Source organism: Nerophis lumbriciformis, linkage group LG06 (assembly GCF_033978685.3).
Source record: "Nerophis lumbriciformis linkage group LG06, RoL_Nlum_v2.1, whole genome shotgun sequence".
NCBI lineage: Eukaryota > Metazoa > Chordata > Actinopteri > Syngnathiformes > Syngnathidae > Nerophis > Nerophis lumbriciformis.
The window spans coordinates 17669165-17687313 of NC_084553.2; the positions used below are offsets into that span (position 1 = coordinate 17669165).

The 18149-nt window shown below is 39.1% G+C and overlaps 1 protein-coding gene and 1 long non-coding RNA gene across 2 annotated transcripts; one reads left to right on the forward strand and one right to left on the reverse strand.

Annotated features, from left to right (window-relative positions):
• Positions 1–1575: 1575 nt before the first annotated feature.
• On the forward strand, positions 1576–8454 carry LOC140678844 (uncharacterized). Its single transcript, XR_012050489.1, has 5 exons — positions 1576–1787; positions 2472–2588; positions 2966–3119; positions 3244–3338; positions 7486–8454. It is a non-coding gene; the product is annotated as an uncharacterized lncRNA (long non-coding RNA).
• A 2805-nt stretch (positions 8455–11259) lies between these two features.
• LOC133608532 (low choriolytic enzyme-like) lies at positions 11260–16518 on the reverse strand. Its single transcript, XM_061963825.2, has 8 exons — positions 16395–16518; positions 14781–14811; positions 14634–14699; positions 14318–14470; positions 13609–13726; positions 11816–11994; positions 11629–11710; positions 11260–11508 (listed from the first exon to the last, which is right to left on the reverse strand). The coding sequence occupies exons 1-8, from the start codon at positions 16455–16457 to the stop codon at positions 11346–11348; spliced, it is 855 nt and encodes a 284-aa protein (XP_061819809.1). The 5' UTR covers positions 16458–16518; the 3' UTR covers positions 11260–11345.
• Between the last annotated feature and the right edge of the window lie 1631 nt (positions 16519–18149).

The window sequence follows — 18149 nt, forward strand, 5'->3', positions numbered from 1 at the left end:
ACAGATTTTCTCATTGAAGTTTTTTTCCATTTGAGTATTTATTTTTGTATTTTTTTTTCAAAGTTCATGTTGCACTGTTCAATGTTCAATATTAAAGTGCTTATCTTTAACAATAAATAGCCTAATAATAAACCAGTGTTTTGTTGCTTTTCATGTCTTCCAATCCTATGATAATGTAAATTAACTCATTATGACAATAATTTGTTGACACAAAAGAAATGGCAATCACTTTTACCTACAAAGGACACACAGCTAATTAGAGTTAGCTTCCTATTAGCAAATGTAATTTTACATTAATTTCCATATTGTGTAAAGGACCAAAAAAATTTCCTGCCCTTTTCTGACTTTGAGCCCCTGCCCCTCTATAATCATGTGCACGTCCCTGACAATAAACAACACATAAACACAATAGTTTGCCAACTCCATATATTACTCGCAAAACCACCAACCATTATAATCCTAAACATCTCCTTATGTGAATTAAAACTCATTTAACGATTTATTGAGAACTTTATTCATTTTTATCGATGGATTTAAATTGTGTGTGTCACGACGCGGAGTTCTACTCGCGTCTCCTTGGCAACTGGAGCTGCCGGCACCTCCGCTGACAGCGCGCTCAGACACGCCCCTGCAGCAACAAACCTGCGGACATTCAGTAATCAACACACAGCTGGACTTGATGAAGGGGAGCGGCATAAAGACCAGCGGACCCGAGGAACCTTTGCCAGAACGTCGCTAACCTTCCAGTAAGCATCACGTCTGGCATCCCTTTTTCTCAGTGATTTCCTCGCCCTTGTTTTGCTCTCTCTCTCTCTCTCTCTCTCTCTCTCTCTCTCTCTCTCTCTCTCTCTCTCTCTCTCTCTCTCTCTCTCTCTCTCTCTCTCTCTCTCTCTCTCTCTCCGTGTTTCCCCCTGGTTCATACACTTTTTGTATTTTCCACAGTGACTCCCCTGTCCTCCGTGATCGTGCCTTGTCACTCGACACCCATCCGGATTCCTGATTTGCTCTCCCCGATCCACGACCTCCCTGCTCGGACCCAGACCACGCTGCCCTGCTCTTGCCCACGACCTCTTGCCTGTCCACGACCTGCCTCTTCGCCTTGCACCTTTGATCACGACGAAAGATACAACCAACATTTGCTGACAACAACCCTTGGTAACATTTACATATTAATATTACACATAGTCAACATTCATTCACTTTGAGTAGCATACACACGCCACGTATTCATCAAAGGTTTAAAATAAACCTTGTAAACCACAGTCCTGCCCTGGTTGTCGCCTCCTTCCCTTCTCTGATACATAACAGTGTGTACAATTTGAGATCAGGAAGTGAGAAAATATGGTTGGAATTGCTATGAAATTAAAAAGAAGTAAAATAAAATAAGCCCTGCTTCTTTTTACTCCTTTTTGGACATGTTACGAGAAACTGGAAATATATACTGTATAATTTTGTAACAGTATACACTGTAAAAACTCTTTCAGTGGTATTGTCCATTCTGCTTTATTTTTAAAAGTATATTTATTCCAATAAATCAATTTATTTTTATTTTTAGAGTTTTTGAGTTATCTCTAAGTAAAAAGTGTGAATATTTTCGTAACTTAATTTTTTATGTGATAAAATTAATTTTATTGGACTTCCAACATAAATTGATTTAGCAAAACTCAGTTCAAAGGTTTATATCAGACCTAAAACGTCAGGACCCGCCCACCTGCATGCAGCTGTGGAAGAACAAGCCCAGACACGTTTCTTCACGGAGCCCAAGGAAAACACTTTACCGAACTCATGTAAGTAACAATTTATATTGTTAAAAGTCAGTATTTGCCAGGATTTAAATGTATACATTTTCAAAAGCATGGTTCAATGTTATATTTAGTTTACTACTTTTCCCGCCGACCACCATTTCGAATGTGCTCTTGCCTCCAACAGCTCATTAACTTCAACCAAACATTGTTTATAGCTGTGAAGTTTATAATTAGCGTTTTCTTTGCGTGGTAGTTTAATATTTTATTCTTCAATTTATAAGCAGCCACATTAGAGCTGCTTAACTAGCTTGCATTCATAGTTGCTAGCAGCTAGCTAGGTACACTTGACAGAGCTATCTGAAGCCCCCTCAGACCTGCTGTCCATGCACACTCCTAGGCAAAACGCTACTCTTGTAAGAATAACACTCATTGTGTAAGTCTCAATCTCAACACCCCCCCCAAAAAAATCTCACCAGTAGTCACCATTTAAAGGGTAAATTTTCAAATTTTTCTTCCGTGGGGGCATACCCCCAGACCCCCCTACTGTTGCTAGGTTACCAACTTAGACCATCGTGGCTACAAAAAAATCTAGAGGAAATACTGCAAATGAGTATATTAGGGTGTAAAAAAAAACGCGATTATAAAGGGCTTTCACCAGGCTTATATATCCAAGAGGTTAGACATGAACCATAACTTGTCTTTTTTGTTCTCTCTCTCCAATGACAGATGGGGTGGCCCTGTAAGTTGTGCAGCACTGTTGTACCAACCAAGAGTGACATTTTAAAGCATTACAGACTGCAACATGGGACCTTTGGACACAGCCATTCCTTGCCTTGCATTCATGTAGGTTGCCCATGCTCTTATACATCCCTTCGCTCTCATCTGTCAAGATGCTAGACTTCTCCTCTCTGACACCACCGCCAGAGAGTCTAGCTCCACTCCCACCACGTTACTGGCCTTCTCTATCAACTTGTCCAGTCTGTTTGCGTCCCTCGCTCTCAGCCCGCTGCCCCAGCAGGCCACGGCGTACAAGAAGGCGCCTGCCACCACCGACTCGTAGAATATCTTTTATTCTATTCTATTCTATTCTATTATCATTCTATTTTTCCTGACCAAGTTTCCATTGTGACTTGGACATGACATACTAGACTCACTTTTTGCCTGAAAATGTATACTAATACCCTTAATATCAGTAACGGTCAACATTTGCTGTCTTACAGATTAATGAAGCGTTCCGAAGGTGCACTGCTGTTCCACTGGAATCAACATTTATGTCCCAACTGGACAGGTACACTCCAAAGCTCCTGGAGCTCTTCAGTGCAAAAGGAGGAGTGACTGCAGCGCATCAAGAACTTGTTGATGGAACTGATACAGGTGGGTTAAAAGTGGTTTAAAAGTTTAAACTGAATCTGTAATCATGCTCTAATAACGGTATCACAGATTTGGAGTAAAATTGCCAACACAATTCATTTATTTATTATTATTCTCTTAACTCTAGGACCCAAGTGCCTCTGCAGTGAAGAAGAGAGATGTGACTGAGATGCCTCATAGAGTACATGGGAGAGAGTGGACAGGAGCTAATCTCTGACTACTGTAAGTATTGTTTAAAAGCAGGTTTGGATCAGTCTGATGTACAAGCTTAAATTGGGTTTACTTTTATGTGAACTGACTGAACCAGCAGTTGTCAGGTGGAGGTCGAGCATGCAGCTAGTTGGCAAGAGCCCCAGGATAGCCAATTAGCATAGCACCACAGAGTGATGCCTTTCTGTCTTGTTTCTGTTTGCCCTAAAAAAACAATGCAAACAAAAAATACTCCCCTTAAACAAGCATTAAAACATTTACTCATATATATATATATATATATATATATATATATATATATATATATATATATATATATATATATATATATATATATATATATATATATATATATATATATATATATATGTGTGTGTGTGGGGGAAAAAATCACAAGACTATTTCATCTCTACAGGCCTGTTTCATGAGGGGGGGTACCCTCAATCATCAGGAGATTTTAATGGGAGCATTCGCATACCATGGTTTATATAGGGCACAGAGTGGGTGGGTACAGGCTGGCGTAGGGGCGTGGTGATTGGCTCATGTGTTACCTAGGAGGTGTTTCCGTCTATGGCGGCATGCTGTTACAATTTCGCTGCGCTTGTTGAGGGATGACAGGTCTGGACGGTAAATAATAAACAGTTTGTCTTTCAAGCATAGGTTGCATCTTTTATTACCACTATTGTAAGGTGTGCTGGATGCAAGAATTTGCCATGTTATTGAATATTCAACATTATTGTCTTTGAGGTCCCAAATGTGTTTGCTGAGTTCTGTGGTATTTCGCAGGTTTTTGTTCCTGAAAGAAGCCCTGTGATTGTTCCATCTGGTTTTGAATTCTTCCTCGGTTAATCCTACATATGTGTCGGATGTGTTAATGTCCTTGCGTATTACCTTAGATTGGTAGACAACTGATGTTTGTAAGCACCCCCCGTTGAGAGGGCAATCAGGTTTCTTTCGACAGTTACAGCCTTTGTTGGTTTTGGAGTCGCTCTGTCTGGGGGCCGACGGCTCATTTGCAATTGTTTTGTTGTGGTTTGAGATGATTTGTCGTATATTGTTCATGCAGCTGTAGCTCAATTTAATGTTGTTCTTGTTGAATACTTTTCTCAGGGTGTTGTCTTTGGGAAAGTGTTTGTCAATCAGATTGTGGAATTTGTGTCCAATGTTAGTTGAGACGTTTTTGCTGTATGGGGGGTTGTACCAGATGATGTCGTTTCGTTTTCTGTTCTTTTTTGGCTGGTTTCCTGGCGTGGGTTCATAGGTGAGGGTGAAATTGTATCCGCTTTCATCAAGGGCTTTTTGGTACGGGGGGGTTGCTTGGTCAAATTCAGCTTTGCTAGATGACAGCATCGATAGCCTTTTATTGATTCCGGTAGGTATTCTTTTCGTGGTGGTGGGTGGGTGGTTGCTGTCATGGTGCACGTATTGGAGTGTTGTGTTGGGTTTCGTGAATGGTTGGTAGCTGTTATTTCTCAGGTTGAAAGTGACGTCAAGGAAGTTGACGGTTTGCTTGTTGGCTTCAATCGTGATCCGTAGGCCGTTCTCTTTGAAAATTTGGCATATGCGCTTCTTGGTATTCTCGCTGCTCCTTGGCGAGGCGCGACACACTGCCAGTCCGTCATCACGGTAAATACCAAGGTTCAGATTGAGGCTAGCGAGCTGGGAGAGGAGGAAACTCCCAACGAGTTCACACGTTTCTGCTCCGTCAAAACTTCCCATAGTGACGTCAAATGTTGCATTGTTCTTTTTTTGCCATGGTGTACTGTTGTGGATAAGAATGGAGTTTTTTGCGTGGATGATGATGTTTCTTTCGTTGCCTGTGATTGAGTCGTAGTCTGAGGCGAAGTCTAGTGCTTGAGTCAGTAGGTCTTGCGTGATGGAAGGGTAAAATTCCTCAATATCAAAGGAGATAAAGTTGTGCTGTTTGTCTTGGATGTTGTTGAACCATTTGATTACTGCTGCTGTATTTCTCCATTGGTTGAGTGGTGTTTTGTCCTTGATTTTTGTGTTGACTCTGTCCAGGATTATTTTGCTGATTTTTCCTATTTCAGATTTAGTTGGGTTTATTAGTCGGCATGTTGGGTTATTTGCGAAGTTGGGTTTGTGGTCCTTCAATGTGATGAAGGCTTCCTTGTTGGCTGTGGCGTCCACCCTGTCCTCAATGTCCAGTTCAGCCGCGATCCTTTTATTTTCCAGGTGGATGTTCTGTAAGGTGTTGGGTTGCGCTTTTTTGTATGATTTGGTGATGCTTCTGTCCAGTAAGGTGTGGTGTTCTGGTATGTCCATTCTGTAGAAGTTTGTGGTTTTATCGGCAGACTTCGCCTCAGACTACGACTCAATCACAGGCAACGAAAGAAACATCATCATCCACGCAAAAAACTCCATTCTCATCCACAACAGTACACCATGGCAAAAAAAGAACAATGCAACATTTGACGTCACTATGGGAAGTTTTGACGGAGCAGAAACGTGTGAACTCGTTGGGAGTTTCCTCCTCTCCCAGCTCGCTAGCCTCAATCTGAACCTTGGTATTTACCGTGATGACGGACTGGCAGTGTGTCGCGCCTCGCCAAGGAGCAGCGAGAATACCAAGAAGCGCATATGCCAAATTTTCAAAGAGAACGGCCTACGGATCACGATTGAAGCCAACAAGCAAACCGTCAACTTCCTTGACGTCACTTTCAACCTGAGAAATAACAGCTACCAACCATTCACGAAACCCAACACAACACTCCAATACGTGCACCATGACAGCAACCACCCACCCACCACCACGAAAAGAATACCTACCGGAATCAATAAAAGGCTATCGATGCTGTCATCTAGCAAAGCTGAATTTGACCAAGCAACCCCCCCGTACCAAAAAGCCCTTGATGAAAGCGGATACAATTTCACCCTCACCTATGAACCCACGCCAGGAAACCAGCCAAAAAAGAACAGAAAACGAAACGACATCATCTGGTACAACCCCCCATACAGCAAAAACGTCTCAACTAACATTGGACACAAATTCCTCAATCTGATTGACAAACACTTTCCCAAATACAACACTCTAAGAAAAGTATTCAACAAGAACATTAAATTGAGCTACAGCTGCATGAACAATATACGACAAATCATCTCAAACCACAACAAAACAATTGCAAATGAGCCGTCGGCCCCCAGACAGAGCGACTCCAAAACCAACAAAGGCTGTAACTGTCGAAAGAAACCTGATTGCCCTCTCAACGGGGGGTGCTTACAAACATCAGTTGTCTACCAATCTAAGGTAATACGCAAGGACATTAACACATCCGACACATATGTAGGATTAACCGAGGGAGAATTCAAAACCAGATGGAACAATCACAAGGCTTCTTTCAGGAACAAAAACCTGCGAAATACCACAGAACTCAGCAAACACATTTGGGACCTCAAAGACAATAATGTTGAATATTCAATAACATGGCAAATTCTTGCATCCAGCACACCTTACAATAGTGGTAATAAAAGATGCAACCTATGCTTGAAAGAGAAACTGTTTATTATTTACCGTCCAGACCTGTCATCCCTCAACAAGCGCAGCGAAATTGTAACAGCATGCCGCCATAGACGGAAACACCTCCTAGGTAACACATGAGCCAATCACCACGCCCCTACGCCAGCCTGTACCCACCCAATCTGTGCCCTATACAAACCATGGTATGCGAATGCTCCCATTAAAATCTCCTGATGATTGAGGGTACCCCCCCTCATGAAACAGGCCTGTAGAGATGAAATAGTCTTGTGATTTTTTTTTTCCCACACATACATATATTGCGCTCTACTACGGTATCGAGCACTATTTTTTGGATAACCTTATTAAGACATATATATATATATATATATATATATATATATATATATATATATATAACATGTTACTGTTTGTTTGTTTTAATTTCTGGTGGTTCTATTCAGGTTTTTTATATGCAAATTAGAAATGTCAATAAAAAACATGTGGCTGGAAATGCATCTATTGTACCAAGTTTAATGTACAAGATCTCAAATTAGAATTCAAAAGTTTTCAAAATGGTCTTCACAAAAGTAATCATTATCTGAATTAAATCACACAACTTATATTACTGTAAATATAAAATTAGATGTTTGTTTTTTTAATTACTGTTTTTGTATCTCAAAGGGAACTGCAGAGACCACTGTTCATGAGGACCTGGAAATGAAGAATATGAGCATCTACATCTGTCATGACCCAAATGCAGTAGGAATCATCATTGAGGGAGTACCAGTCCTTCCTCATCTTGGAAACCTGGTCAAAGCATGCTGCCTACTTCTGGGATTGACGTATGCACTTAATCTTGAGTATCCATCCAAACTTTCCAAAACATTTGAGGTGTTTCAAAGACTTTTTGTGGGACTTGACACACTGCGCCCAAAACCAACCCCCAAATTCATGACTCTCAAAAACAAGCTTCTAGCTTAGGCAGTGAGCCATGACTGTCAGCTTGCACTTTTGAACAGCTATTTTCTTGTGTCTGTTCAAAATCATTTTACATTGTTCATTGAGTGGAATTATTCAGAATGTTGTAACGGTTTGTCCTGTTCAGGTTTTATACAAAGCTCCAGGTCATCGTTTCTGGTGTGTAAATTAAGTTTTTTTTATGTTTTATACACACTAAATTGCCCCACTGTGAAGCTCCAGCTGGTCAGAAGGAGGAATCTGTGAGTTGTTTAAGTTAAAATGTTTCAAAATATACACACTGAAAGACACTACAGTGAAGGTGTTCTGCTTGTGAATTGTTACAGAAGTACAGATAATCTTAATGTTAAATTGTTTTAGCAAGAAACTGTACTGTGAATGTTCTAAGTAAAACTTGAGATGCTGAGGTCATGCATTCTTTTATGCACTAAATACTGATGTTCTTGACTGTTAATACTGTCCAGCTTATTGACAGGTTTGGATATGGCTTGTGAAAATGTTTTAATATGTATACGGTTAAAAAAAAGAAAACTACTGTGAAGGTGTTCTATACAGCACTTTAAAAAGTTGAGGTCATGCATTCTTGTATAATATGGATGTTGACTGTTCATACTGTCCAGCTCATTGCCACTGTTTTTATATGGTAATGATTTAATAAAGGTTGGAATTTGATATGTCTTGATTTTTTTATTATTATTCTAAGTAATTATTTTAAGCAGTTTCCATTTTCAAAACAAAGAAAGGGTAAGTTGGTCAAAATTAATAAAATTGAGTACAAAAATAATTTTTTCATTTAAATGTTACTTATTTTAATTAAGTCTTGTGTGTTTAATATGCTGATGTTTTTTTTTACATTGATTTTACTCAATTTCTTGGCTTTTTCTGTAAACGCAACTTAATCTTTTTGCATAAATCGAAATGCATATTATTAAGTTCTACTTACTCAAAATACGAATTAGTTGACTAAACTAACAAAAATTGCTTGGAAAATGTTGCCTTATTTTTATTGAGTTAGATCTAGGCAACAGTTTTTACAGTGTACTTGTTCAAAATAAACTTGAACCATCAACCATATTTTTGATGCTTCAGCTGCCAACCGGAGGAATTATCTGCCATGCATCGTGTGCAGCCGCTCCTTAAAGTGGTCCTATTATGCGAAACTAACTCTTCTTACCCGTTGGTACCGGTTTTTGTGTATGTGGGATCCCCACAACTCCCAGAAATGGGAACACAAACCATGAATGCATTGCATAATTATTTTCAAAACAATCTTGCCTTTTTCAAAACATACTCCAAACGAGCGGTTTGAAATGTGAGACTTTAGTGACATGTTGAAGTGTTGACAGAGTCTGAGCTGAAAACATCTGTTACATATAAAACAACCGCTTTTATCAGTGTGGGACATTTAACATACTGCTTATCAGTGTGGGACATTTAACATACTGCTGTAAATGAAACTATTCCTTGCAAACTGGAAACAGGTACCGTATTTTTCGGACTACAAGTCGTAGTTTTTTTTCATAGTTTTTTCTCCAGTGCGATTTATATATGTTTTTTTCCTTCTTTATTATGCATTTTCGGCAGGTGCGACTTATACTCCGAAAAATGCGGTACTTTAACAAATCCATACAAATACAGCGTGTGGAACATGTCAATTATTAGCAGAAAGAGATACCTGTTTGTATATTTACCTGATGCAGGTTAGATAAAATGGCCACAGATGCTGAATATAGTTATATGGTGTTTAAAAAGCAGGTTGGAAGTGTATTATTTATTATTTTTTCAATTTACATTTTATTATTTTTTTCCTCTCATGCTCTGTCTATTTCTTGTGTGTATGTGTCGCTGCCCCAGGTGTGCATTGCTGATCGCAGTGGCGGGTCTGCTGAGGTGCTATGGCATGCCGGCTGTGGGCGTGGGGCTGGACCCTTATGGCCTTCTACCGGATGGGATGCCTGGTGGGTGGTGGGCTGGGGGGCCTGGACGTTTGGTGGTGCTGGGCACTTGTGACAACCAGGCTTGTTTTTTTTTTAGATGGGTTAGTGGAGTGGATGTAGGTGGGATCTACTACTTGGGGCGGTCGGACTGGTGGTGAATTGGCATGGGTGCCTGCTGCGCGGCGAGTTACAGGTCATTGCCGGGGCGGCTGCGTGCTGTTCGCCTCTCGGTGGCGGTCTCCGGTGCGGTCTGCGGCTCTATGGGATGTGGCACTCGGCATGGTCAGGGGCGCGTTAGGATGTTTGGTTGTCCGATGGCTCGATTAGGCTGGGCTGTGGATGGAGTTGGGGTAGGTGTGTGCGTTGTTGCAGTTTGTGGGGTCGGTCTCGCTCTTTTGTTTCGATTTCAGCAGCAGCGGATGTTTGTACTGCGGATGGGCGGTGGTGGTTGCTGTTGTTCTACCGGCGGTTGGCGTTGCTGTGTTGGGTTGGAGTGGTTGGGGTGTTGTTATTGGTGGCCGTGTGCCGATGGAGTTGTGGGTACTGGCTGACGTTAGTGTTAAACTAACTTGTGATTGTTGATGTGTAATTTAGAATATCCCGTGATCCAAGTGGACTCAACCGCTCACAATTTGCACTGTTACACTATATTTTGTTTTATGGTCAGTATAAATGTCCTCACTTGTTGCAATGATGCCACAGTTTGGTTTATCAACCAAATGGTTGGAAACAGCCACATTGGATATGCCAGGTGCCTTCAGGGACATCCCATAAGAAATATTTTGACTGTGTTTTCTGTTTATTTTGCATTTAAAAAGAGATTACTGCAGACAATACATATGTGAGACCAACTACAACATGTGAATATGAAAATAGTAACTGTGAAGCTGTATTTTAAAGCACGCTATACAATCACACCCAAACGTAACACTTTTTGTTTTGTAAAATTAAACAGTTGTTTTATTGTGTAATAAATATGAGAAATAATAAGCCTTCTAATGGGAAATCGTGTGACCCAAAGAAGATTCGCCATCTCACAATTTGCACTGTGTTACAGGCAACTACAATAAACAAAAGCATAATCCACCTGATTGTCCGTGAATGTTGAAGCGATAGCAGTGTGGAGCTGCAATTTTCCACATAAAGTTGTGGACCGTCACACATATAGACAAAACAACCATTCACACTCACATTTACAACGATGGATAATTACCCAATTATGCGGGTTTTAGCAATGTTTGAGTAAACCAGATTACACAGAGAAAACCCACGCACGCCCAGGGAGAACATGCAAACTACACACAGAGATTTGAACCCTGATTTCTTGTCTGTTTGGCCCTCTGTGCAGCCAAAAAGGAAACCAGTCCAAGCAAACAAACTCAGTCAATGTGAAATAAAGTATTATCATGAGTGTAAGTAAAAGTAAGCAAAAACTGACAATTCTACACTGGATGCAGAGATTTTAAATTGGGCAAGCAAAAATGATGAAATAGGATAGAGGAAATCACTTAACATTTGGTGACATAGAGTAAACACCAGCTTGAAATGTATCTTCATTTATTTTTGTGTGTGATTTATGACCCATCTGTGGGTACTTGCAAGAATGACATAAGAATCAAAACTAAATCAGGCAAGGCGACTGGACTTTGGCAAAAGATATGAACTGCAACTGTAAAGAATATTCACACGACGGATGTCAACAGGACTCATTTGGGTTGCTCTGCCGATGCTGACGTTATTATCAGGGATAGGAACAATTGTTGGCCTTCTGTTCCTGGAGAAGGCAAACCTGTGTAACAGGCCAAAATGCTTTAGTTTCCTGATATACATCTGATATCTGTGGAGGGACGGACGGATGAATGGATAGGAGATGTAATTGTTATTGGGAGATATGTATGACGCAAATTACCTTCCATAGTGCATGACAGAGTTGTAGTCATAGGGAGTACCAAGGTTTCTTGTATTAATCCTCCGGAAATTGCCTTCCATTCCTGCAAGAAATTATGTTGTCAAATCTTTGTTTAGATATTCCTAAACAATCAATGCTCTCAGCTTGGGCAAAAGAAAATAATTAATATATTGTTGACATTGCCCACCACTAATGACATTCTGGAGGAGTATTCGAACATGCTGGTCCCTGTCGGATCGAGTCTGTTCATGATTAAATCCCAACGCATGGAGCAGCTCGTGTTGGATGACCTGTTGGAAAACACAACCCCGGCGACTCAAAGACACCACTTGAGCGCGACCACGACGTCCAACAAATGAGAAACACCTGCAAAAGAACAAAATCATCTGGTAGTAATACATTTGTTAAGGTTTGATGCTTGGAGTAAATTGTGTTTCCGTTCTCTACAACACACTTTTTACAGAATGTGGCATTTATTAATGCCATTTTTATTAAAACTCTCCACATTTGAGTAATGACATGCTATACTAACAGTTTAGGGCTGTCTTCAAATAGTCAAAGATTCTACGATTTGATTCGATGAAGTCTGGTTCGACTATCAACCTTGCAGTCGAATCTTCTGATATTAACATTCCCTGTCCCTACCGTGGGGGGAGGTGAGTTAATACCTGCTGAGACCCCGCTTACAGCAGATGATAAATCAATTGTGTTCATCATGTCTTCTTTAAATATTAGTAAAATACTCTTGCGTGCAGACAAATAGTTCTTAGAGAGTGAAAGGTCATTCTTAAATTTCGGCTGTCACAAGAGATTGATCGCTGCTTCCGGTCCCTGCATCCGATCACTGCTTCCTGGTGTGATGTCACGTGTCTAAATTAAACGACTGGCTGTATTTTGGAGTACCATATCTCTTGCGCTATAAAATATATTTTTCTGCACACAATAATAAGTTGCTAATAGTGTTGGGAGGATCGCACGGCTCTTGCCGGCAGGATCCTGCGGTTGACCCACTGGAAATTGAAAACGTGGGCCGGAGGTTTAGCGCTTTTTTTGCAATGGTAACGAATTACCCTTTTGCTGGTTCATATACACAAAATTTGTTATGACGTCTACTTCCTTTCACATTTGATGTCCTATTGTTGCTGCTTTGGAGCCGAGAACCTCACTAAACTGTGGTTTAACCTTTTTTTTTTTTAGATGGAAAAAGTTGGAAATTGGCATTTTGTTTGTTCACTTAAATGAAACACTATTCATTTTACAAATATATTTAGTTAACTTCCGGACATTAATTAACTATATAACAGTAGTAGTGTATACTGACTGGTCACTAGGTGTCATTAACATTACTGTTACCTAGTGACCAGTGACATTACCATAACTAAAACTATGCATTTCTTGCATATTTACAAATGACTTTGTCCGGAGAATGTGTGATTATAAAGAAATGTTGTTTCTTGAAATCGTTTTCCTCTATATTTTGATTTCTAGTCTTCTTTTTTTGTATTATTTTATATTTGTATCCACAGCTGATGTGATAATTTGGCTGTATGTTGCAACAAAAGTGGCAAAGATTTTAAATCTTTCTTCTGGCGAACAATCCAAATTAATACTGCCATACAGACCTACTTTGCACTGAACAGGAAGTCTGTGTGTAACTAGATAGATGTTATGTTGCTTTTGGTTTCACACTTGGTATCAGTATCAAGGTTGTGACAGTTGTGATTCAACGCCTCAATTTTTTTTTTAACTTACACAATCTTTTTATTTTTAGCCTTACGCTTAGACATTTAATTTTTTTCTTGACATTTTCATAACTCTCTTTGTTTGACTCTTGTAATAAAATAAAATAAAAAATACAATAACAAGATTTTAATTAACCCTAACCCTAACCAATATTGCTTGAATAGTGCTCTACAGTACATAATACATTCAAAAAGTTATTGTAAGGACTGGCTTGTGCATGCATGGTGTTAACCATACCCGGAACGGGACTGGATGTCCACAAAGTCGCTCTGCCCATTCAGGGGTGTAAATCGAACACAAGTGGAAGCCGCAAATGACCGCAGACCTTGGATGATAGTCTCTCTTTCTCCAGATGCTTGATCAAAGATAACAAAAACAAGAATAAAAATGAAGAACCCAGAGACATTTGTGCTTAAAGTACAGTAAATAGATATTAGCAATGTGAAAGATGTGTCATGTTACATTTATGTTAAATTGTTTATAATAAATTCCTTATTTGACACATTCTAGTGTGCAATACCTATAGTACACTAAAACTAATGTACATTGAAGTGAACAAAGAACAAATATTGATGTAAAATGATTGACATGTTTGCTACTGCTTTTTACTATCAGGCTTTCCATAGCAATTTTAAGGCTAAAAGACTCAAAATAGAGAGCTCTGATAGAGCTTTCCTATCTAGTCTTAGAGCCTTTCATCCGGGTAGGCTTCACGGTTCATGCCTCAAGATAGGACAGCTATGCTCCAGCTACAGAGCTCTACAAGAGCTACAGTCCAGCTACAAAGCACTACTAGAGCTGTCTTATCTATTCTTTAACCATCTTATCTGGGCAGACTTCATGGTTCACAAGACAGCTCTAGTACATCGATTGTGTGATAGATTTACTACCCTGAGAATACGATAACAAGAACAAATGAGAATATTCACAGGATTGTTGGACCTACAGTACTGGTTGGAGATGCGATACGGCACATACACGTTGCCATCAGATGATTTTGGCCAAAGGCAACCTCGTTGTGTACAAGGATCAGCATTCTCCAGACCACTTGGTACTGCTATGTCTCCAAACATAACAAGAGGGTCATCCGGGTTCTTTCCTAGAAAATGATCAACAAAGTGTAAGTCACTTCTGTTGGTCTGCAAACTGTCCCCCCTGCTACTTCCCATTAGACAAAATATTACAAGTTATACTATTGTAAAAACAATATATTGTTAATTGTAAATGATTCATACTTGGAACTTGTTGAGAAAGAAACATACCAACATTAACGTTTGCTCTTTCCAGCAATGTGGAGACACTAAATTCCTCATCTGCAATGGTGTTGTCTGGGTGATAAAGAGACATACAATATTGTTCATCAATATTTATTGTGACAGATATGTGTATGTTGCTGAAACCACTTTAACCTGAGTTTCCCTGGATCTTTTCAGAAAAACCCTGAAATAGAACACAAGGAATAGGTCAATTAAAAGGAAATACTTGCCTTTATTCGCCGTGTATTTTCAGAGTAACTTGAGTTAATCACGTGGGTGGCTGGATCGGTACAAACATTGATAGTATCTATACTCAGGTAGTGTCAGTATTGGATCAACACTGGCTTGATGACATGGATATTCTTAAGTTGTCTTCTGTGTGTAGGTTGCAATTTTTCACACATGTGCGAACCAATCAACCATACTAGCAATACTTTTGTTTATCATTTGTTACCTTTTGTGTTTTCATTCTGTCTCCAGATGCCAATTATTGCTAGTGCAGGGCGAAGCAACAGTGCTCACCCGCAGCTAAAGCGGCTGAGGCAAGAACTGGATTGTACGTCTTGAGTCTTGACTGACTCTAATGATTGTGAAAGCTGTATCTTTTTCAATTTCGCCTCCAGTATTTGCTCACACGTTTTTTTGTACTTGCTATGTTTTTTGCTGTTTTCTATTTGATTTGCTTTCATGCTACGTCACCTTTTATTAGTTGTTTTAGAATGACTACTTTTGTGTTGTACTTTGTGCTTTTCATATTGCCGCCATTCTAGACATAATTGGCCACACTCCACAAGCAGCTGATGAAATCCTTCAATGAGGTTTGGTCAACTGAAAAAACGTTTTAATCAGAAAGCAACAGCAGAACCAGATTCTGTATTAATATAGAATGGAATGAAATGATCTTGTCCAACAACATTTTGTTTTCAGCACAAACCTGTTCAAGATGAGACTAACAACATTGTACAGAGTCAGCAAATCAGCAAAATACAGTTTATTAGAAATATCTACATGTGCAGCAGGATTCAAAACTCATAACAAATCGAATATCGTAGTGTTTCAAAACTCTATAAAGTACGGTATGTGTGTGTGTATAATATATGCTTTTTTGACACTGAGTAGAGAGACAAGGGACACTGTCGAAATAAAGAATGGAAAGAAGGCATTCAATGTGTCACTTCAATTGTATACAAATAAAAGTATACTTATATACACATGTATGTTATATATATATATATATATATATTTTTTTTTTTTTTTTTTTTTTTGGGAGGGGTGATATTCTTTTTTCATTGATATTTGTATATGTATGTTGGGTTTTTTTGTCTCTGTGTTTAGATGTGGGACAAACAGTAGAAATTGTTTTTTTTTTATTTAATTTGATACTCAATCTGGAGCAGGTTCAATCTTAAAACATTAGGAAGTTAGTTTGTTACATATATAAATATATACATATATATATATATATATATATATATATATATATATATATATATATATATATATATATATTATATATATATATATATATATATATATATATATATAACACTCCTTATCAAATGTTTGTTATGTAACTCACATACCCTCTTTTTTCTGATTATCAACAATCAGTCAAAATTAACATGATTGTACTAAATCAGCATAAGACTATGATTTACAATACAGTTCTTAAATATAATCATATGAAATGATTGGTTTATGTTCATGATCTCAAAGATTTATTGAGATTTTTTTCAAAAATATATACATAAAGGTTTCTGTGCTTACCTGTATGGTGGAACTCTGGACAGAGCAGAGGAGGAAGCTGAGCGCTGCAGTTTGAAAGATCATGACTGGTTAAGACATGCGGCAACAAAATATCCACACAAGAAGTTCATCTTTTATATGGGAAGTCTACTTGTTGTTATCCATATACGGCATGTTACTTGCAAAAACAGCAGCGGAAGAACACAAGATCCTCCTCGAATTGCACCACCATCATTTGAATAGCATCTCATTTCAAATGACTAAGCTGTCTTGAAATTAGATGTTGTATTATGTAATTAAAATAAATGTAATCACCTCCAACATTTATTTAAAAAAAAAAAGTTTTTGTGGTTTGTAAATGGGCTTTACGTCTATAGCACAATTCTACTCAAAGTGTATCAATCAATCAATCAATGTTTATTTATATAGCCCTAAATCACAAGTGTCTCAAAGGGCTGCACAAGCCACAACGACATCCTCGGTATAGCCCACATAAGGGCAAGGAAAAACTCACCCCAGTGGGACGTCGATGTGAATGACTATGAGAAACCTTGGAGAGGACCGCATATGTGGGTAACCCCCCCCCCCCCTCTAGGGAGACCGAATGCAATGGATGTCGAGTGGGTCTAACATAATATTGTGAGAGTCCAGTCCATAGTGGATCCAGCATAACAGTAAGAGTCCAGTCCACAGTGGGGTCAGCAGGAAACCATCCCGAGCGGAGACGGGTCAGCAGCGCAGAGATGTTCCCAACCAATATACAGGCGAGCGGTCCACCCCGGGTCCCGACCCCGGACAGCCAGCACCCCATCCATGGCCACCGGATCTGTGTGTCTTCCCCTCCACAAGGGATAGGGGGGAGCAGAGGAGAAAAGAAAAGAAACGGCAGATCAACTGGTCTAAAAAAAAGGGGGGCTATTCAAAGGCTAGAGTATACAAATGAGTTTTGAGATGGGACTTAAATGTTTCTACTGAGGTAGCATCTCTAATTGTTACCGGGAGGGCATTCCATAGTGCTGGAGCCCGAATAGAAAACGCTCTACAGCCCGCAGACTTTTTTTGGGCTCTGGGAATCACTAATAAGCCGGAGTTCTTTGAACGCAGATTTCTTGCCGGGACATATGGTACAATACAATCGGTACGATAGGCTTACGTAATAGGCTTAGGTAAGATAGGTATAACCTTGTTTATTCATTTACACATTGCTTTAATGGCAAACAATTTCAAAACGTGTGATATTATATTCTTAAGTACCATTGTTTAGTACTTAACCAAAAATAACCCATTTCAAACACATGAGCAGCTTCTGGTTTCAGCATGCGTCAAAAGTCAGCAAATTCTGTTTCGTGCTTGATGTTTAAAAAAAATGTATAAGCATTGTAATGTTTTTTTAAAACAACAGTTCATAAAAATATCTGTCGATAACCTCAAATAACAAACAACTACACTTTAAAATTTAGAATAACTTATATCCATTCACGTCATTTATAATAAAATTTGAAGCTGTCCTTTTCATCTTAGCTTTTTACACCAGGTGACATGTTTGTGGTTACATTGCCATAACTAAATACGCTTGCATTCCATGCTAAAAATTGATGTGACCCATTTTTGGAAAACAATTTTCTCTTTCACTTTGAATGCTAAGATAATATAATAGTTAATAAGATAATATTTTCTTACGACTCAAAGTCATAACATTGGAGTAGCGTTGCAGAAGTTCTGTGCATGTGAGTTGCAAAGGGATTGGGCAGCTTTGTAAATCGAGCAGTGACTACT